General features: G+C 47.6%; 1 gene segment (V, D, J or C); it reads right to left on the bottom strand.

The window, feature by feature from the left end:
• Positions 1-1,631: 1,631 nt before the first annotated feature.
• LOC125444600 lies at positions 1,632-9,587 on the bottom strand. The segment is given in 4 exon segments: positions 1,632-2,118; positions 4,328-4,660; positions 6,176-6,529; positions 9,285-9,587. Coding segments are annotated over 4 exon segments (1,257 nt in total).
• Positions 9,588-22,985: the final 13,398 nt, after the last annotated feature.

The following is a 22,985-nucleotide window of genomic DNA, read 5'->3' as shown; positions in this document are numbered from 1 at the left end:
TGTTTTGCACGTATGTATGTATTGATGTTAATTAGGCAAAGCTATTTAACAATGTTGGGCTATTATTTATTTCTGAATGTGTGCCATTAATGTATTTATGTAATGTATCGGAGTGAGGTGGACCGATTGCTCTCATGGTGCAGGGAAAATAACCTGGTTCTTAATGCTAACAAGACAAAGGAGCTTATAGTGGACTATAGAAGGAATAGCTCAGAAATTCAGCCCTTGACTATAAATGGAGATCAAGTAGAGCGGGTGGCGAGTTTTAAATTTCTGGGCGTTATGATTAAAGAGGACTTGGCCTGGGGCGTACAGACTGCCGCGGTGGCTAAGAAGGCCCAGCAAAGACTGTACTATCTGAGACTTCTAAGGAAACAACAACTGGATGGAAAACTCCCAGTGTCCTTTTACCGCGGTGCTATAGAGAGTGTCTTAACCTACTGCATCTGTGTATGGTTCTCCAGTTGCACAGTGGCAGATAGGAAGGCGCTCCAAAGGGTGATCACTACTGCGCAAAGGATTATCGGCTGCCCTCTCCCCTCCTTGGAAGAACTCTATAATTCCTGAAGCCTAAAGAAAGCCCAAAATATTCTGAGAGACCCATCTCATCCAGCACACTCTCTTTTTGAACTGTTACCATCCGGCAGATGATATGGGTCTATCAAAGCTAGGACAAAGAGGCTTAGAGCAGCTTCTACTCTAGAGCTGTGGCTATGCTAAACTCCGCGGCTTCGTGTTGATGTGTTTGGGGCTGTGTAGGGATGGGTGGAGGAAGGGGAAAGTGAGGATGGGGTATGAGTCTGAAATTGTGTGCATCGAGGAATGCTGCTGTAAATTTCGTTGTGCGTGCACAATGACAATAAAATGCTTATGCTTATGCTTTAGGTATTTCCCTGAGCAATTATGTCGGCCTGTTCTGCATTTGTCCCATGGCAGATATGTGCATATGACATCAGTGACTTATTTTAATGTCTTAAATTGTGCACCCATATTGTGAATTCAGTTGAGTTCAGGCATACCAGGAGCCTGTTTTCCTATCTTACATTATATATCTGATGCATGTATGTTTATACACACGCACAGAATGATGTAGTGAACTTGATTTTTTTATGGGGTAGAATACTGTAGCTTTGCCTTGATTTGGTTGGTTTAAATAGTCAACAGACTGGTGGTAGCTGGTCAAGAAAAATGATTGGTGATGGGATGGAGTCACGGTGGAAGCCCTTATTAATATTACAGTTATCCTGAATTTCATTCGATAACATAAAATTGAGAGTCTTCCTGCGTGCTGAGAAAAGTCAATGAGGAATATCGGGCAGACGGTTGGACGAAGTGACGCAAGTTCAAACTGTTACTTGGCCAAAAAGTTCACTGGGTGCCTTTAACAAATCACTCCCGAATTAATTCACAGGGTTGTCGTGAGGTTAGAACAGGATAACTTCACCTACTCAGCTTTGAGGTCTTTGATGGAAAAAGGAGATACCCCTTTGATTATGGAAAAGACATTTCCCCTCTGAAGACAACAGCTCACCTTTGAGAAATCTAGAACAGCTCAGATCAAATCACCACCCCACACAAATCACTGATCGCTAAGGAAGAGATCGAAACAAAGAATATCTGTGATTGAACTGTTGAGTGAGTTATCTTTTATTTAGCAGGTAACCATGAATGAACGAATGCAAGGACATTATTTACACAGGGTTAAATCTGACAATTATCAAGACAATCCAATGGATTGGGGTCTGTGGGAAAGGTAACAATGCTGGAATGATGGTCTTCATTTTTTACCCTGAACTTTCTCAATGGTCCGCTGGGTATACTTCATCTCGAGACCTTCGTGGACCACGTGGCAGGTGTAAGAGTAGCCCTCGTTCCAGTCAGCCTTGGGGACGGTCAGCTTGCTGTAGACAAAATAGGAATCTTGATTGATGTCCACCTGGACCGGGGTGGTAACAAAGTTGTGTCCAGTCATGACGTTGTGATTCTCGAGCCATCTGATGGAGATGTCCTCAGGCTTGAAGTCTTTGACCAGGCAGGTAATGGACACATTGGGATGACGAGATTTCAGCTCCTCGTTGTGAGGGCGGAAGAGGTATACGTGGGGGCGGGAGCGCATGCCTTGTAGAGGGAAGCAGAGTTTAGCAGAGAGAAAGGTATTCAGTTTGGGACAAAGGCCACAGGGTTATGCGACATGACGCACCTTCATCATCAACTTCTCTCTCTCTCTCTCTCTCTCTCTCTCTCTCTCTCTCTCACACACACACACACACACACACACACACACACACACACACACACACACACACACACACACACACACACACACACACACACACACACACACACAGTCTCTCTGTCTCTCTTTATGTGCAGGAAAACATGCCCTTTATTTCCCACATCAGAGGTGTGTGTTCACTGAAGCTATCTGATGACATCCTAGACTCCCTCCTAGTATCTTCCTTTTTTAATAGATCAGGAAGTAGCAATCTTCTCTGGGACATAATAAAGTTCTGTCCTCACAGCATTTACATCCAGTGCTGTCAAGTCACAGCTGATCCTGTAGGGTTTCCGGGCCAAGAGACGAAGAGGTTTCCCATTCCCTTCTTCTGGATCGCAACCTTGGTATTCGTTGGTGGTCTCCCATCCAATTACTATCTAGGGTTGACCAGAACTGATGAGATCAGCCCACTCAAGTCAGGGTTAGGATTAGCCCTAACCCTAACCCTAACCCACCCAAGTGAGGGCTCACACCCAGAAACAAACAAATTCTACCTTACAAAGGAAATGTAAAGAAAAGCCTTACTTCAGCCCTCCTTTGTGTGGGCTCACATATAAGTCAAAAGCTTCTGCATAATTTCTCTCCCCCTGGGACCTCAACTCTGAGGGATGCGGGTTGAGGGGTGAAGGTTCTGTTCCTTCTCTGTCAGCCATCTCCCAGACAACCGTTCTGTCTGGAGACTTGATTCTGGCCTCTTCCACACATGCAGAATAATGCACTTTCAATCCACTTTCACAATTGTTTGCAAGTGGATTTTGCTATTCCGCACAGCTGCAAAGTGCATTGAAAGTGGATTGAAAGTGCATTATTCTGCATGTGCGGAAGAGGCCTCTGACTGACTTAAGTGGGCCAGAATATCTTGCGACATGGGAGGGTTTTTGAGCCAGAAAGGGAAGCAACGGCAGAGCCTGGGATAGCAGAAACCATGGGTACATTCCCACAGCCCAGTTTCTCAGACGGTACTTAACTGCCCAGCTTATAACACATGGATGCCATTTGTGTGTGCTTCAAGAGCTATGCTGCCGGACACTTGGAAAGCAGGAATGGTTCACAGCTTTCAACTCTCACAGGGAACCCTTTTACACAGCATCTCGGCATCTGTCAAACTGTCATTCAAGTTGCCCTTCAAATGCCCATGGGGTGCTTGAATATATAAAATGATCCTTGAGCACATGGATATAGCGCACATTTTCGGACAAATGGTCCATGGAGGGTTATGCTGGGTAAAATATACCAAAAGATGGACAGTCCCCGGATGGCTCAATCCTGGGAGGTTGACAGACACCAGTTTTTATGTGTGTTACAGGTCATACAATAAAGGTACTAGTGTTTTCTCTGGTGACAAAATCAACTTCTGGCAACACCCCCCTTCCCCTAGTTTTTGTGTGTGTGGAAAAAATGCAAAATCCCTTGAACAAAAATGGTGAGAAGATGATGTGGACCCCTGCAATGGGGGGGGGGGTCTCTTTCAGACAGCTGTCTATGTGTTGAAGATAATGAACATCTGCCACAATTCACCTCGCTCATGATTTTCTTATTATCGGATATTGATTCCTATGTTTCTTATAAGATGCCTCTCTTTGCCCTGGCGGCTAGGAAACTACGAGCAAAGTATTTAAAGCGCTGTTTGAACTAATGTTGTAAAGTACTGGAGATTAACTTAGACTAGCTGAAGAAGCTGCAAAAACATCTGACGTATTTGATGGGGCATTTTAATTTAGAGATTGCGAACACTAATAATTTATATTTTAATGTAAAACTAAATTATTGTTTTAATTTAAATTATTGTTTTAACTAAGTTACTGTTTTAACTGCATGTATTTTTGCATTGTTATAGCCAATGGCTCAAACAACAATAAATACTTGACTTGACTTGACTTGACCTTGCTCATGGGGAATTGCAGATGTTCCAAGGGATGTTGCAATGGGGGATTACAGATGTTCCAAGGGATGCTGATGTAACTCTTTCAGATACCCCTGCTTAGGAGCTGCCACAAAATAAGGCTGAGGATCGGATAGCGGAGGGGATCACTCCCCTCACGCCCTTACCTGTCTCCTTCTCAATTGTCTTAGTGAGGGGGCTGGCGAAGCTCGAATGTTCTGCTTTGCAAGTGAAGACGTTCCCGGCCAGCCATTTTGCCTTGGAGATGGTGAGGGCGCTCTCAACCGTGACGGTGTCATCTGGCTCCTCCCTGACTTGTTGCGGGTCGGGGTTCAGGGGTCCTGTTTGCTCCCAGGACCAGGTTATTTTTACCCCTTCTGCACTATCAAGACCAGATACCAAGCAGATGAGCTTGGGCTCTCCGTTCATATATAGGTCAGCCGGAGTTGGGGGTACGATGGAGATCTTAACGCCGGTGGTTGCACAGTCGCCACTCTCACCTGGGGATGCAAAAACCCATGTCAAGCCCCTGGTCTCCCCCTACCCTTTTACACCCTGCCTCTTGGTCTCATCCTAACCCTAACCCTAACCCTAACCCTAACCATTCTTTTTGAGTCATCCCTCCAGCTCATACATCCAGTTATCCCCTTGATCACCAGGGATGACAAACCTTTTGGGCTCGGCATGTCAAACATTATGAAAATGTCTCACTTGACTCAGCTGGCTTGTGTGAAGAGGGGATTGGTATGTGGTTCAATTACTGGCTAGCACCTGCTGTGGAGTTTTTCTGTCTGTGTTATTGGTATTATTTTGGTGCCTTTCCCAGATTGGTCTGGTCCCGCATGTGAAGGTTCCTGTGGAGGCTGGGTCAGAGTTCTCTTGGACACTTTTCTGAAGTTTCTATATTATTGCTTGCAAGTCCTTGGATGGAGTCTAAGCCTTTCAATAAAGCCTTTCGTTCTTTAATGAAGTCACTGATTGTCCGGTCTAAGTTCATTACATTTTGCCACCCCCCCATCCCTGAACAAAAGATCTATGCAATTTGTGCATGCAAGCAGCTAGTAAAATCCAGAACCACCCCCCAATTATCTTCTTCTCTACCGCATCGGTGCCCCTGAGAACCCTGGCGCATCACCCGAAACGTCATTTTTGAGTGTGTCAATTTTGATACGTGTATCATAGGTTTGCTGCACTAGCTTGTTCATTCCCCTTCCATCGCTGGGGCCTTGTGAAAAAGCAACTCTGGGAATAGCCCGGGACCTCCCTTCTAGAATACTGCAGCTCTTCACAATTCAAGGAGTTAGCATCCGTTTAACAAAAATGTGTCCCTTGGTGGTGGGAAAGAAAGGTGCTGACAAGTCACAGCTGACTCAGGGCAACCATGCAGAGTTTCCAAGGCCAGGGATCAATAGAAGTGGTTTACCATTTGCCTGCGTCAGCACAGCAATCCTGCAACTTTCTTGGAGGTCTCCCGTCCAAGTATTAACCGGTATTGGCCCTGCTTAGCTCCTGAGATGTGATTTCAGGCTAGCCTGGTTTGCACCTTACAGCAGAAAAAAGAAGTAGACATCTTGGGTGACGTGGGTGTACGAGGTGTCTGTTGTGGGGAGAGGCAGGGAAGGAGTTTGGAATCGGCTTTGAGACTCTTTACAGTCGAGGAAAGCGGGGCATAAATCCAAACTCCTCCTCTTCTGTTTTGGTGCTGGTCAATTGATGTACCTCAGTGGTGGAGCTGGGACAACTATTGGAGGATGTGTGGGAATTAGAGTGCATCTGGAGGCACTCAAAACTAATACAATCCACCCTTCAACCAGAAAGCAGTAAGGGTCTGGAGGCAGATTGAGGGGGGGATGGAGCTCTTCCTAATCCCAAATGGACCATAATGGCAACTGGTTATGTATTTCTGGACGTGACCCCAAAGGTGACCCTCCAGATCTTTCCCCTATTTCTCACCCTTTCCTCCATCCATTCTGAGCAGGACAAACCCGCTCAAGTCCCAACGAAGAAGCTATTACCTGGGCAATGTGAGGCATGTCTTTTCACCACGACACCCCGATGGGTCACCTGGCAGGTGTAAGCCTTCCCTTCTTTCCAAGCTACTTGAGTAATGTTGACTGTGCTGGTAGTGCTGAAGGTGTGCCCCTTCGCATCTTTCCTGGGGGTCTCGGTGTTGGCAGCGGGCACTCCAGTTTTGCCACCCACCAGCCAATCCACTGTGATTTCTTTAGGGTAGAAGCTCGTGATAAAGCACACGAGCTGGATGGTGGCCTCGTCAGTTCTGCGGTTGCAGGACGAATGGAGGAGGCGGACTTCCGGTACCACTGGGGTGGTGACTTCCGGTTCCTCTGGCTGAGGCTTGGCAGAGCAGACTGAAAGAAGAGAAGGGATATTGGAAGTATGAGGGCTCAGTTTCTGACGATTCGGCATGTGCCACACTATCTCTGAGCTCCCATTCAATATAACCTTTTAAACTCAAAATATATCCGGGGGGTGAACAAGAGGCAGCACCCCCTTTGTGGTGTGTGTGATCCACATCAGGACCACGAGCAGTCCACGCTTGACTGCCATTTTGTCTCATTCTCTGTCTTTGCGATCACCCTCTTCCTACCTTTTTGCTTTGGAGTGAATAGCCACAAGCGGAGGGCTTAAACGCTAGCCAGATATTTTGCCTCGCCCTCAGCAGAAGGAAAATTTAAAAGATTCCTTGGGAAGATGGCCCCCCCTCCGCTGATGGGCCCCCCTCCTTTTATAACATCAGTGGGTCTTTTATAACATCAGTGGATCCTTCTGCCCCCCCCCCTTTCTCTTTTTAGGAGATTTGAGTGTAGGTGCCATCTGTTATGCTGATTTAGTGTGCAGTGTTTTAATGGGGTGGGGTTTATTTTATATAGAGACAAATTCATTAATATTTAACTTATTTTAGCCTTGATTTTATTGTGCTCTATTTATGCTTGCTGTTCACCGCCCTGAGCCCTCCGGGGGAGGGCGGTATATAAATAGAATAAATAAATTTTTATTTTATCCATCCATCCATCCATCCATCCATCCATCCATCCATCCATCCATCCATCCATCCATCCATCCATCCATCCATCCATCCATCCATCCATCCATCCATCCATCCATCCATCCATCCATCCATCCATCCATCCATCCATCCATCCATCCATCCATCCATCCATCCATCCATCCATCCATCCATCCATCCATCCATCCATCCATCCATCCATCCATCCATCCATCCATCCATCTATTGTTTCAATTTCTATACAGCCCTATCCCCGAAGGGCTCCGGGTGGTGAACAACATAATATAAACATAAAACAGGAGCAAATCCAATACAACACAATACATAGGCTCCATCAATCAATCAATCAATAAATAAAGAGAGAGTCTGCCCATGCAAGTCCAGGGAGGTGGAAACCTCAGAACACGTATTTTTAAGATGTTCTCTGTCGAAGCCTCCCTTATTCTATGTCATAACTCTGGGCTCCCTGCTGATTTGACAAAAGGCAGGCCCTTTTCTTCCATTTTTACCTAGTGTCACTCATGTACATTGTAAGTCAAAGGAGGCAGGCATCCTTACTAGTGTTTAGTTTGCTGTTGGCAATAAACAGAAATTAGGTAGTACAGTTAAAAAATGGTGGGTTGGATTCTACCCCCACCCTACCACTCTTCTGTGGAGAGTTTTTTAATTAATTAAAATATTTATTGCCCGCCTTTCTTTTTGACTCAAGTTTGAAACCTCCTTCCAATCTAAGAAAACATATTCCAAAATGTGGCTTCTTTGTCTGAGGGTGGACGGTTCTACTATTGCAAAAAGGAAACCTATACCTTTAGTACAGTGGTGGGATCCAAAAATTTGAGTAACAGGTTCCCATGGTGGTGGGATTCAAACTGTGGCGTAGCGCCAATGGGGATGGGTGGGGCATGATGGGGGTGTGGCTACGGGTGGGGCATTCCTGGGCGGGGCTGTGGCAAGGACACAGCCGCTGCACCGGTCCTTGGGCAGGAAACAAATGCACGCAGGCGCAGGCTGCCACACACACCGGTGCACCTCCTGCTAGACTGCTTCAAGTTCTGCGCGCTACTGCTGAGAGGAGAGGTGTAACTAAGGCAAAAATCACGTGGCAAAATCACCAATTAGTAACCTCCTCTCGGCACACACAAATAATTAGTAACCTACTCTCGGGAACCTGTTAGAACCTGCTGGATCCCACCTCTGCTTTAATAGAAATAATTTAAAAGTCTGTATCAAAAGACCAAAAGACCAACAAGAAAGAAAAAAACAAAACGTGGATAACACATTACAAACAGAAAAGGGATCCCAAAGTAGACACTTCGAACTCAAAGTCTCTGTATAAATGATATCCCTTCAGGGGAAATCCAGACAGGGACACAAGTTGGAAGGATCCCAATTGCCAGATGTTCAGCTGGATTTCACTTCAGGAGATAGGCCACATAATATTGATCTGGGTGAGTTCAACACTTTCAACCTTGGTCTTCTTCAGCTGCAACAATTATATACAGAAGTTGACAAGGCATCTAGTCCAAAAATATGACTCCAATAAATAGACCACATGCATCTAAGCATAATGGGTGAAGAATTTTGGATGGTTCTACCCCGGGGTAATTATTCCCAGTCTAGGGCTGACAAATCTGGATTGGGGAATTCCTAGAGATCTGGGGGCGGAGTCACAGAATCCCTCTTTCAAGGCAGCCATTTTATTCTGGGCCCCAACCCCCCCCTCCCCACTGGCTCCATATGGGCCCCTAATGCCATCGGGACCCATTATTCTGTTCTGGGAGGGTTAGGTAAGGGTTTTGTGGGACGCTGTTTTAGGATTTAATTGTTGTTTTAAACTGTGTGTATATGATTTTATATGAAGTTTTATATTGTGCACCGCCCTGAGCCCCTCGGGGATAGGGCGATATATTAAATTAAATAAATAAAAATAATAAAAAACAATAAATAATGCCTGATTTCATCTCCAAGTCCTACCTGGAGGTTGTCTGCGTTATCCAGTCCCACTATCAACACAGCCAACTTTAGTTCCTTCCTGCCCATCTATTGCCCATTAAAGACAGGAGAGAAGGAAGTTGCAAAGACCCTCCCAGTCTTACCTTCAATCCTTTTGGTGACTTCGGAGCTGGTGGCTGCGTGTGAAACGTGGCATTGGAAGCTCCCAGATTTCCAGCTGGAGACCGGGACGGTGAGTTGGCTACTGGATATGTAGCGGCCACTGGATGTTTGTAGTACTGCGGGGAAATCCCGGATGCCGGAGGTGATAGCGCCTGAATTCCATTGGACGGTGGCTGGTTGAGGGAAGTAATCAGAGACCAAGCAGCCCATAGTGACCTGGGAGTTGAAGGAAGTACCTTGGCAGCACGGGGACAATGGGAACACAGTGGGGCGCCTGGTTGGTTCTGGTGGGGCAAAGAGAAAGAGACATAGAATCATAAGAACATAAGAACATAAGAACTAGCCCGCTGGATCAGACCAGAGTCCATCTAGTCCAGCTCTCTGCTACTCGCAGTAGCCCACCAGGTGCCTTTGGGAGCTCACATGCAGGATGTGAGAGCAATGGCCTTAAGAACATAAGAAAGAGCCTGCTGGATCAGACCAGAGTCCATCTAGTCCAGCTCTCTGCTACTTGCAATGGCCCACCAGGTGCCTTTGGGAGCTCACGTGCAGGATGTGAAAGCAATGGCCTTCTGCTGCTGCTGCTCCTGAGCACCTGGTCTGCTAAAGCATTTGCAATCTCAGATCAAGGAGGATCAAGATTGGTAGCCATCGATCGACTTCTCCTCCATAAATCTGTCCAAGCCCCTTTTAAAGCTATCCAGGTTAGTGGCCATCACCACCTCCTGTGGCAGCATATTCCAAACACCAATCACACGTTGTGTGAAGAAGTGTTTCCTTTTATTCGAATCATAGAGTTGAAAGAGACCCCCAAGGGCCATCAAGTCCAACCCCCTGGAATGCAGGAAGGCACAATCAAAGCACTCCTGACAGAGAACCATCCAGCCTCTGTTGAAAAACCTCCAAAGAAGGAGACTCCACCACACTCCCAGGTAGTGCATTCCACTGTTGAACAGCCCTGACTGTCAGGAACTTTTTCCTGATGTTTAGGTGGAATCTCTTTTCCTTCAATCATGTGATCATGTGTTTCCCTCACACAGGTGTGCACACGTTGCCCAAGGTTGAAAGGCAGCTTACAAGATGGCATTTTGTCAACCCCATAACCTCTCTGTGCAATAGGTTAAACTGTGAGATGTAAACAAATCATTTCAGGGAGATCTTGCTCAAGAGCTTCCAGAGGTACCTGGAATTAAGTCGGTTGTGTCATTTTCTGCCACTGCTTTTCATAAGGTGATATCTTGGGCGCTGGAACTATACCAGTGAGATTTTACCAGGCGTCGCCCCAAACTTTTTCAAGTTCCGTGAGGGCTACACATTTGCTTAAAAATAGACTTGAACGTTATACAGTGCTCAGTTCTGGGCAGAACGCTCCTGGCCCTGATACTAGCCACCAACACATTTATTCTTTCTGAATTTTAAGAACATAGGAACATAAGAACAAGCCAGCTGGATCAGACCAGAGTCCATCTAGTCCAGCTCTCTGCTACTCGCAGTGGCCCACCAGGTGTCTTTGGGAGCTCACATGCAGGATGGGAAAGCAATGGCCTTCTGCGGCTGTTGCTCCCGATCACCTGGTCTGTTAAGGCATTTGCAATCTCAGGTCGAATTTTGTCTAATTTGTTTTGGGAAAAGCCATTCACCTATTCCCATTCCAGGCTATTGACTCTCGTCTCATTCCAATTAACTTTCTTACGAACCGAATAGCGCTTGCACGAGAAACCGAACATGTCGTATTATGGGAGAGGATTCATTTTGCACACCACAGCGGGTAACGGAGTGTGTGGGTGACTCTTACAGTCACGTCAGAAAAGAGCGTTCTTTTCTGGCAAAGGGGAGGGACGATTGGAATATGGGAGGGGCTTGAAAATAGTGGGCGGGGCTATCTACCACTAAGGTGGGCGTCCCTAGCCATTTTGAGCCTGCTGGGACCTTTGGGAATCTGACACAGGTTGGTGCTGCAGGAAGTGAAGTCAGACCCCAAATAGCTGCTGCACCCAAAGGAATGTTTTAAATTTTTTTCACAGCCAGTCAAATCTCCAATGGCCAATGTTGGGCAAAAGCAGTGCAGGACAAAACCTCAACTTGGCCTTGCCCAGTTTCGGAAAAAAATGGCGGATGCCGGGAAGAGTGCCCGTCGTCACTATGAGGCCCAGGGGCACCATATTTCTGACCTAACTTGGGGCAAGAAGTTATTGCTGCTGAGGTAGCAAACCTCAGTGCTCCTGGGGTTGAAAGATGCTCTGTGCAAAAAAAATATTATTCACGCAAAAGGTAGCTAGCATTTTGACTTAGCCTTGTTCTTGGAATGAGAGTTTCCTTTGCAGAGGATATTTTTAAAATAAGAAGTCCCGAGAGAGCACTTACCTGCGAACTAACAAGGTGCAGCACAGCTATACTTCCCCCAGGTTTGGGATGGGGGGAAAGCCATTAGAAGTAGCAATTTTTGTCGGGAAAATGGGATATAGGGAAAGGGGAGTAGCCAGACGCCAATCCACATTTTAAAATGGGTTCTGTTTTATAGAATTGATATTTAAATTATGTTTTAATGTTTGTTTTAACCTGTTGTGAACCACCCTGAGCCCTCAGGGGGAGGGCGGTATATAAAACTAATAATAAATAAATAAATAAATAAATAAATAAATATGGAGAAAGAGAGAAATCGCTCCCTTACCTATTTCCCTCTTATCACGGCCTCTGCAAAATTAGAGGAAAAAATTGGGGAGGCATGTTGGAAACTATCTAGAATAGGTAGTCCTGTAGCTGAGAACAAAGCCCTGAACTTGGGCAGGCAGATATTTTTTTTGCTGTCAAAAGTCACATTGTGTTTTTCAACACTTTGCAAACTGTAGACAGGTGGAGCAGATACATGAAAACTGGCAACTTGTGGTCACATGCCCTGTCTCTTTTATTGGCCTGGCTCCTGTATAGAGTTGCCATATCCAGGCTGACGAATTCCCAGAGATATCACCTGGGGAAGGCAGCCTTTGGGGAGGAGAAGGACACCAGAAGGGTTGTAATGCCATAGAGTCCCCGACCCAAATCTGCCCTGTTCTCCAGGGAGACTGATCTCTGCAGTTTGGAGATTTCGTTTGTTGGGAGATCACCTGTAATTCTGCGAGATCTCCGGGCCTCACCTGGAGGCTGGCAACTCTACTCCCATGCCTGACATCTAGGACAGTGGTGGCGAACCTATGGCACGGGTGCCAGAAGTGGAACTCAAAGCCCTCTCTGTGGGCACACACAGAGTCGTCCCCCCCACACATCTAGGCTGACCTGGGTGGCTGGGCTCGATTATTAGCATTAAATTATTATTATTAGCATTAAACCTATTAGAATTAAACCTAAGACCTAGTTTTGGGGAAGCAGTGTAGGTAACCCTGTTAAGCACTGTTAAACCCCACTGATTTTCATGCGAAGAACTAAAGCGCGATCCTTTACCTGGGAGTAAGCTCGGTTGCTGGCAATGGGGCTTGCTTCTGAGTAAACCCTCCTAGGGTCATGATTCACCCATTGGAAGAGTTGCATGGTTGCTTCAAAGCAAAGCCACCGAATATGACTAAGCTTATTCCCGAGTAACGCGCACCTCGGAGCCAACCGTTTTTCCTAAACTAAAACCTCAGCATTCAGGTTAAATTGCCGTGTTGGCACTTTGCGATAAATAAGTGGGTTTTGGGTTGCCATTTGGGCACTTGGCCTCGAAAAGGTTCGCCATCACTGATCTAGGAGAAGACATTTTTCCTAGCATGAAGCTAAAAAGGATGGGAAAAGAAGAAGAAGAAGAAGAAGAGTTTGGATTTATATCCCCCCTTTCTCTCCTGTAGGAGACTCAAAGGGGCTGACAATCTCCTTGCCCTTCCCCCCTCACAACAAACACCCTGTGAGGTAGGTGGGGTCAGAGGTTAATAAGTCCCCGCTAGCTAAGTATGGTGCTGTTGAAAGGCATGGCTGTCCCAGGGTCTGCGAAAAAGGAAACAACTGTAGGTGTTTACCAAGCCACTTTTCAGGGTCCCACTATTTGGCCCGCATGTTCCACCCATCTGAAACTGAGGGAATGGGATTGGGACCATGCGGGCTTTGACTTTTTTGAGCCAAGAAGAACAGTTCAGATGTATACCCCACCTTTCTCTCCTGTAAGGAGTCTCAAAACAACTTACACACTCCTTCTCCTTCCTCTCCTCACAGCAGACACCTTGTGAGGTAGGTGGGGCTGAGAGAGTTCTGAGAGAACTGTGACGGGCCCAAGGTCACCCAGCAGGCTTCACGTGGAGGAGTGGGGAATCAAACCTGGTTCTCCAGATTCGAGTCCACCACTCGTAACCACCACACCACGCTGGCTCTCAAAAGACCATTTCTGTCTCGGGCCACATAGCATGTGGCCACATCTCATAAAATTCTGTGCCTCTTTTTAACTTTCGGTGTTCTCACTTCCACTTAATACAACTCCATCTGGCATCCTGTTTACCGTCTTCTGACCTATCTATTCACTAAGAGAGCAAACACTGGCTCAAAGAACCAGGGTGACAGAAAAGCAGACTGCGGCCGTGAATCTATGAATCCCCATAGGTTGGTGGCAATAAAACCAAATTTCGCACAGCAAACGTTTGATTTCTGAATACAGAAGACTCACGGTCGCTTAGTCACTGGCCGCTTGATGGTCCTTCCTGCCCCACAAATATCACTACTTATTTGTCCCCCCTCTTCCAAGAAAATAAGTTTTGAAGAAGAAGAAGAGTTTGGATTTATATCCCCCCTTTCTCTCCTGCAGGAGACTCAAAGGGGCTTACAATCTCCTTGCCCTTCCCCCCTCACCACAAACACCCTGTGAGGTGGGTGGGGCTGAGAGAGCTCCGAGAAGCTGTGACTAGCGCAAGGTCACCCAGCTGGCATGTGTGGGAGTGGACAGGCTAATCTGAATTCCCCAGATAAGCCTCCACAGCTCAGGCGGCAGAGCGGGGAATCAAACCCGGTTCCTTCAGGTTAGATACACGAGCTCTTAACCTCCTACGCCACTTTTAGTTCTGGGCAAACTTCTCCCAGGTGGCTCTAGAGGAGGATACACCCAGAAATAGGAAGCCTGCCTACACTTTCTACAAAAACAGACAACCACCACTGTTAATGCTAAGTCAAGCCAGCTAGGTGTGAGTAGTGTAGGATAAACAGATGGGGAAGAAATTCCACAGGTAAAGACGCAGCATTGGAATGCCCCAGGCAGTGGCATTCCCAGACAGCTTAAACCAAATGCTGTCAATTTCCTGAAATGCAACACTTGGCCGTCTATGAAAGAGACTCAATGAGAGGTTTAGTGGCTAAATTTTGCAGTTTTGAGAGACAAGCAGGTTAGAGACGGAGTCTCAGGACTCAAATAAGCCATCCTAGAAGCTGTTCTCAAAGTCTTTGGATACTCTACAGGACAGGTGTCAAACTCACGGCCCTCCAGCTGTTATGGACTACAGTTCCCATCACCCCCTGACAGCACCATGCTGGCAGGGGATGATGGGAACTCTAGTCCATAACATCTGGAGGGCCGCGAGTTTGACACCTATGCTCTACAGCTCCACAGACTTCCCAACACCCAATGTTTAGCTTCGATTTGACAGTCAGGAGACTGCTGGTAGAAATGCAAAGGGGGGGTACAGTTTTAGGTACCCCCTTGCTTTCTCAGAGGCTGTTCCTCATCAGGAGGCAAGGGACACTCTTGACACAGCATCAGGCTTTGGGTGACTGTTCAGGAATCTCCCAGCTCCCTTGGAACCACCCAGGCTGTGGGCAGGATTTAAAGCCTTCCCTTTAGCTCCCTGTGGCTTGTTGCTGATCTGGAAAACGAAGGGCTCGCAGCAGAACACTTGCCTTGGAAGGCTTCCAGGTAGCTCTTTTCCTCCCTGTTAGCTTCCCTGGAGTTTATTGCTCAACTTGGAGAAGAAGGCCTTCCTACGTGAGGGGCAGGAGGATGCTTTCAGGAACCCCCTTCTGCCCAAGCTAACTCCCCTGAAGTTGGTTGCTCACCTGGGAGGTGAGGAACCTCTTTGGAGAACCGTTAGCTTGGTGGTAGGCGTCCAGGTGGCCCCCTCATCCCCCCCAGTAGCTTCCATCATTTGGATGCTGAGGAACCACCTGGACATTGAGGAGCCCAGCTAGTTTCTCTGCAGCTTCTGCTACAGGTGAGCTGAAAATGGTCCCGTGGATCAGGGGTCTTCAAACTATGGCCCTCCAGATGTTCATGGACTACAATTCCCATCAGCCCCTGACAGCATGGCCAAGTGGTAAGGCTCATGGGAATTGTAGTTTATGAACATCTGGAGGGCCATAGTTTGAAGATCCCTGCCATGGAGCATCAGGCTAGCCAGGGGTGGCCAACCTATGGCGCTCTAGATGTTCGTGGACTACAATTCCCACCAGCCCCTGCCCCAATTGGCCTTGCTGGCAGGAGCTAATGGGAATTGTAGTCCATGAACATCTGGAGCGCCATAGGTTGGCCACCCCTGGATAAGCTGTCTGTAGCTCCTTCCTCCAGGCTAGCCTACTTAGAGCTAGGAGATGAGGAACCCCACAGAAGAACTTCAGGCTTGGAATCGGCTCTTCAGACAACTCTCTGCACTCCTATCCAGCTGCCCTTGAGTTTGTAATTTATCTGAGCTAGGAGGGACATCAGGCCTGGGACGGACTTTCTTGTACCCCCACCCCTTCCCTCTAGCTTAGCTAGTGCCTACTGCTACTCATTTGGGTGGTGAGGAATCTGTGGTTCTGTGTAGGCTTTGAGGAGCCCTATTCACTCCTGCTAGTTTCCCTGTAGTTTCTACTCAACTGTGAGCTGAAAAAGCCTCCCAGCTGAGGATCAGGCTCAGGTTTGTTCTAGGCTAGCTTCCCTGGAGCTTCTCACTCATCTGGGAGGTGAAGAGAAGAGCTTTCTGGGTGAGAAAAAACCCAGGGTTGGAACACATATTCTGGAACCGCCTTGTTCCTAAGCTAACTCCCCTGGGAGGTGAGGAACCTCCTAGAAAAACCATCAGACTCAGGATGGGCTTTCTTGTAGCCCCTTCCTCAGCACTAGCTTGGTTGGGTGACAACTACCTTCTGGGCTTTGAGGTGCCTCTCTTGGTCCCTGCTACCTTTCCTGCTTATCTGTGAGCTGAAAAAGCATCTCATCTGAGGATCAGGATCAGCTTTGTTCTAGGCTAGCTTCCCTGGAGCTTCTCGCTCATCTGGGAGGTGAAGAGCTTTCTGGGTGAGAAAAAACCCAGGGTTGGAACACATATTCTGGAACCGCCTTGTTCCCAAGCTAACTTCCCTGGGAGGTGAGGAACCTCCTAGCAAAACCATCAGGCTCTGGGTGGGCTTTCTTGTAGCCCCTTCCTCAGCTCTAGCTTGGCTGGGTGATGAGGAACCATCTGGGCTTTGAGGTGCCTCTCTTGGTCCCTGCTACCTTTTCTGCAGTTTCTGCTTATCTATGAGCTGAAAAGGCATCCCAGCTGAGGTTCAGGCTCAGCTTTGTTCTAGGCTAGCTTCCCTGGAGCTTCTCGCTCATCAGGGAGGTGAAGGGCTTTCTGGGTGAGAAACAACAGGGTTGGAACACACATTATGGAACCCCCTTGTTCCCAAGCTAACTTCCCTGGGAGGTGAGGAACCTCCTAGCAAAACCATCAGGCTCTGGGTGGGCTTTCTTGTAGCCCCTTCCTCAGCTCTAGCTTGGCTGGGTGATGAGGAACCATCTGGGCTTTGAGGTGCCTCTCTTGGTCCCTGCTACCTTTTCTGCAGTTTCTGCTTATCTATGAGCTGAAAAACCTCCCAGCTGAGGTTCAGGCTCAGCTTTGTTCTAGGCTAGCTTCCCTGGAGCTTCTCGCTCATCAGGGAGGTGAAGGGCTTTCTGGGTGAGAAAAAACCCAGGGTTGGAACACATATTCTGGAACCGCCTTGTTCCCAAGCTAACTTCCTTGGGAGGTGAGGAGCCTCCTAGCAGAACCATCAGGCTCGGGATGGGCTTTCTTGTAGCCCCTTCTTCTGCACTAGCTTGGCTGGGTGATGAGGAACCGTCCGGGCTTTGAGGTGCCTCTCTCGGCCCCTGCTACCTTTCCTGCAGTTTCTGCTTATCTATGAGCTCAAAAACCTCCCAGCTGAGGATCAAGCTAAGCTTTTAAGAGCTTCTTTGTTCTAGGCCAGCTTCCCTGGAGCTTGTTCCTTACCTGAGAAGGTGAGAAACCAAACCTTGTAGCAAAGGCTCAGACTCAGGATGAGCTTTCCTAAAGTCCCATTTATCAGCCCTGGGTTAGCAGGATGGATAGGGAACAACCCAGGTGGTGGGCAGGGTCTGAAATATCCCCCTATTCTCCCTGCTAGCTTCCTTGGACCCCATAGCTCAGCTGGGGAACCAGGGACTCCCAGAAGAACATCAGCATTGGAACCAGTTTTCAGGCAGACTCTTTGCTTGCCACTAGCTTCCTGGGAGCTTGCTGTTCATCCATGAGATGAAGAGTTGGGGGGGGGGGCAAGCTTTTGCAGTGCCCTGCCAGCTCCCTGGGGTCTACTGGTCATCTAGAGGCTGAAACAGTGCCCAGGTGGGCATCAGACTAAGCTATCAGGGCTCACCACCCCTTGCTTCATATCAGCTGCTCATCTGGAGTGAGGAACCTGGGAGCAGAGCTTCAAGCTCAGGATGGGCTTTTAGCTTCCTTACTGCCTGCTAGCTTCACTGAGTCTGCTGCTTATCTGGCGGATGACAAACCCCCCAGGGCAGGATTTGAAGTCCCCCCCTGAGCTCACTCACAGCTTCCTTGTGGCTTGTTGCTTATATGGAAAACTAAGGGCTCCCAGCAGAAAATCTGGCCTGGAAGAGGCTTCCAGGCACCCCCCTTGCTCAAGGCTAGCTTTCCTAAAGCATACTGCCCTTCTGGGTGATAAAGGACCTTCCAGTTGAGAATCAGGGTTTCAGGTAGCTCCCTTCCTCCCTACTGACTTCCCTAGAGCTTGTTGCTCATTTAGGTAGTGAGGGATGTCCCCACTGAGCATCACGCTTGGAATAGGCTTTCAAAAATGCCCTCATTCCATCCTAGCTTATCTACAGCTTGTTGGTCATCTGGGAGTTAAAGAACCTCCCAGTTGGTCAGCAAAATGAGGGTTCGCTTTCTGGTAGCTCCCGTAGTACTAGCATGGGATGGGAAGACCCTCCATGCTAGCAGCAGATTTTTGGAGTACCCTTCGTTCCACCTTTTGAAGCTTGCTGTTCTATTCAAATACCAGGAGGTTACAGTCAAAACAATGGGGTTTTTTGGTACCAAAACAATGGGGTTTTTTTTGGAGCAGCAGTGGCGTAGGAGATTAAGAGCTCGTGTATCTAATCTGGAGGAACCGGGTTTGATTCCCAGCTCTGCCGCCTGAGCTGTGGGGGCTTATCTGGGGAATTCAGATTAGCCTGTACACTCCCACACACGCCAGCTGGGTGATCTTGGGCTAGTCACGGCTTCTCGGAGCTCTCTCAGCCCCACCTACCTCACGGGGTGTTTGTTGTGAGGGGGGAAGGGCAAGGAGATTGTCAGCCCCTTTGAGTCTCCTACAGGAGAGAAAAGGGGGATATAAATCCAAACTCTTCTTCTTCCTACCTCACCAACTTTTAAGAACCCTGCTGCCCATCTGGGCAATGGAAACCTTTCCGGTTGAATGTCAGCCTTGAGAGAAAGCTTTAAAAAGGCTTTTCATGCAGCCAGGCATTTAGCTGCAAACAGAGATCCACCTGGAGCCGAACATTCTGAAAGGTGGAAAATATGGAGTTTCTCAGGTGGGCCTTTGGACAGACAGAGGTGCCGGCACCTTTCCTAAGGCCTCACAACTCACTCCATTGAGTATGAGGTTCAGATTGAAATCCCTGCCACAAAAGTTGCTCAAATGGGGGTGCAGGGAAAAAGAGGAACAGTAAACTAACCTTGCAGTGTGAGCCTGGAGGCCTCATCTTCAACATGAGACTTCTGAACACAAAGAGAGAGGCTAATCCTAACCCCGCACCCAATTATAAACCTTTTGCTTTCTGGAGAAAGGGCTTTATCGATGGAAAATCCCTTTTCTCCTGGCTGGATCCACGTATCTCCCTTCCCAGGGTACAGAAACAATAGAAAAAGAAATCTCTTTCTACTTACCAAACCAAAGGCAACCGCTAAACGAAGAACCGGGCTTCTGTCATGGGCCCACAACTGTCTCTCTTCGGGAGTCATCTCTGAATGGGTCTTTGGCAAAGCGTCCCTCGGTCGTCTTCTCGAAAACTCCTTAAAAAAGAAATGCAATTTCACACCTTTGATGCTGGTGTGAAAAAAAATATCATGGTCGAGTGAGATCTGGAGTTATAATTGGGAGCTGAAGGTCTATACTTGGGATCCAAAAAGAGGTGACTCAAAACATCTGAACTTCCCCTTTTGTTCTGCTGGGTGTTTTTGAACTTTATCCCCCCCCCCCCCACATGTTTACTTGTTGTCCAAATCCAGAAATTCAGTGATTGAGGAAAACAAGACCTGCCAGAATTTGTTAGTATCAAACTGGTTACGTGAAACATTGGCTCATTCCGCACACGCAAAATAATGCGTTTTCAAACCACTTTCACAACTGTTTGCAAGTGGATTTTGCCATTCCGCACAGCTTCAAAGAGCACTGAAAGCAGTTTGAAAGTGCATTATTCTGCATGTGCGGAATGAGCCATTGATTCATAATAAAACCTATTTGCGCATAATAAAACCTATTTGCCCCCACAACAGTTTTGCCATCTTCAGCATCGCCTGATCGCTGATTCCATCCACTTTTGGGCAATGCCGGCCCTCCTGGCCTTTGGGTTGGGCCCCATCTGTGCATGCATCTGGGCATATATTTTTATCTGTAATTTTTGGAATTGCTGCTATAATGTATTTTAATGTTTTATTGCTATATTGTATTTATGAGACCTTATATTGCATTTGTTTTATGTCTCCTTGTATATTGCATTTGCATTTGTTTTATGTCTCATTGTACACCGCCCAGAAGCCAAATAAATAAATAAATAATTAATAATAATAATAATAATAATAATAATAATAATAATAATAATAATAATAAGATTATAAAGAAGAAGAAGAAGAAGAAGAAGAAGAAGAGTTTGGATTTATATCCCCCCTTTCTCTCCTGTAGGAGACTCAAAGGGGCTGACAATCTCCTTGCCCTTCCCGCCTCACAACAAACACCCTGTGAGGTGGGTGGGGCTGAGAGAGCTCCGAGAAGCTGTGACTAGCCCAAGGTCACCCAGCTGGCGTGTGTGGGAGTGTACAGGCTAATCTGAATTCCCCAGATAAGCCTCCACAGCTCAGGCGGCAGAGCTGGGAATCAAACCCGGTTCCTCCAGATTAGATACACGAGCTCTTAACCTCCTACGCCACTGCTGCTCATTAAGCTATCCACAGCATAAAACAAATCTTCAGCAGCTTGAGGGCAGGACTAGGCCTCATTGCCAGACCCCCCCTCGCCTAAGGCAGTACCCCACAAGAACCAGCGTGGTGTAGTGGTTTAGAGCAGGTGGACTCTAATCTGGAGAACTTGGCTGAGCCACCCCCAGCAACTGCACCCCCCCTGAGCTGGTCAGTGTGGGATTGCCCCACCCTGAACTCCGTGAGCACAGATGCAGTTGTGTGGTGGTGGTCTAGGAATGTGCCCCAATGTGACCTGGCCAAGAAGGGTCTGGAGTTCTAGTCCCGTCACATCCCTCCACGGTTGCAATACTGTATGGCTGGTTGGGATCTAGAAAGGATGGAGCTGGTACTGGCCACCCTGTAAGGCACTGTTGATGTTAATAGGAGGCAGCATGGTGTAGTGGTTAAGAGCAGGTGAATTCTAATCTGGAGAACCGGGTTTGATTCCCCACCCCTCCACCTGAGTGGCAGAGGCTTATCTGCGTTTCCCCACTCCTATGTTCCTGCTGGGTGACCTCAGGCTAGTCACAGTTCTCTCAGAACTCTCTCAGCCCCACCTGCCTCGCAAGGTGTCTGTTGTGGGAAGGGAAAGGAGCTTGTAAGCCACCTTGAGTTCCCTTACAGGGAGAAAGGTGGGGTATAAATCCAAACTCTTCTTCTTCTGGTTGTGGTGGGTTTTCCGGGCCGTGTGGCCGATCCACCAGACCACAGCCACACAGCCCGGAAAGCCCACCACAACCAGTTGAATCCAGCCGTGAAAGCCTTCGATAATACATCTTCTTCTATTGGAATAACTAATTCGTTTTGGAGGGTATCCATGCTTATCTGCAGTAGGACAGCTAGACGTGAGTCCAGCATCTCCTTAGAGGTTAACAAGATTTTTTTGGGTATAGGCTGTTGAGAGTCAAAACTCCCTTAGTCAACTATCAACTAGTGGACTGTGAATTAGTAAATTTATTTGTTACATTTATATCCCACCTACGTACCAGTTCTTTAGTGGATGGAAAGTAGCTATTGTGATGGGCAACCTCTTCTACCACAGGGTCATAGGCTCTCCTTCCAGGGTGGATGTCATAACCCCCTTGGACAAGCCCAGTGATTCTGACTTAGGGTCCTCGGGAAAAGTGATCAAGGAGGGGCCAAAGAGGACCCAGCACCGCAGAGATGCCTGCTGCCATTGTTCCTGCAGACCCAGAGACCCCTAGCTAGAGCCTGCAAGGAAGACCTCTCACCATTGGCCCCTGAAATAGCCACCAGACCTCTATGAACCTGGACCTGTAGCTCCTGGTAGATCTCTCCCACTATGGAGCAATGGAGAAGGCAGAATGGCCCGAAAGGAGGTGGAATGCTAGATTGGCCTCATGCAAGTCCTTTCCAGACCAAGTGAGAGCAATACTTCTTTGCAAAGGAAAGCTGTATTTATAAGAACATAAGAACGAGCCAGCTGGATCAGACCAGAGTCCATCTAGTCCAGCCCTCTGCTACTTGCAGTGGCCCACCAGGTGCCTTTGGGAGCTCACAGGCAGGAGGTGAAAGCAATGGCCTTCTGTAGCTGTTGCTCCCGAGCACCTGGTCTGTTAAGGCATTTGCAATCTCAGATCAAAGAGGATCAAGATGGGTAGCCATAGATCGACTTCTCCTCCATAAATCTGTCCAAGCCCCTTTTAAAGCTATCCAGGTTAGTGGCCATCACCACCTCCTGATGCAGCATATTCCAAACACCAATCACACATTGCGTGAAGAAGTGTTTCCTTTTCTTAGTCCTAATTCTTCCCCCCAGCATTTTCAATGGATGCCCCCTGGTTCTAGCATTGTGAGAAAGAGAGAAACATTTCTCTCTGTCAACATTTTCTACCCCATGCATAATTTTATAGACTTCAATGATCAACACCTGCCAGGCAGCTGAGCCTGTTGTGTCCTAAGCTTTTGTTAAAATGCAGAAAAAAGTTGGCGAACATCTCCTTGTGCCTAGAGACAGCACACGAAAAAGTTGGAGGTTCCGCTGCTCTTCCTTTTTCTGAACAGCAGTTAATAATAACATCCCAGCTGTCCCGAGAAATTTTGCCGTTGATAAACTGAAGTTCAGCAGACTTCCCCTTCTTGGCCGTTTAAATTTATTACATGTTTTTTCACGGCAGAAATAAACGAATCAATTCCCCCAAACCCCAAATCCATGGTGTGATTTTCCTGTTGATTCCTGCTGCTGGTGCAATGTGACTGCAACCAGAAGGCCACACTAGATGTTTTGGTAAGTCATCCTGAGAACAGATG

This window comes from Sphaerodactylus townsendi, linkage group LG15, assembly GCF_021028975.2.
Source record: "Sphaerodactylus townsendi isolate TG3544 linkage group LG15, MPM_Stown_v2.3, whole genome shotgun sequence".
Taxonomy (NCBI): Eukaryota; Metazoa; Chordata; class Lepidosauria; order Squamata; family Sphaerodactylidae; genus Sphaerodactylus; species Sphaerodactylus townsendi.
This window is presented reverse-complemented; position numbering and strand designations above follow the sequence as displayed.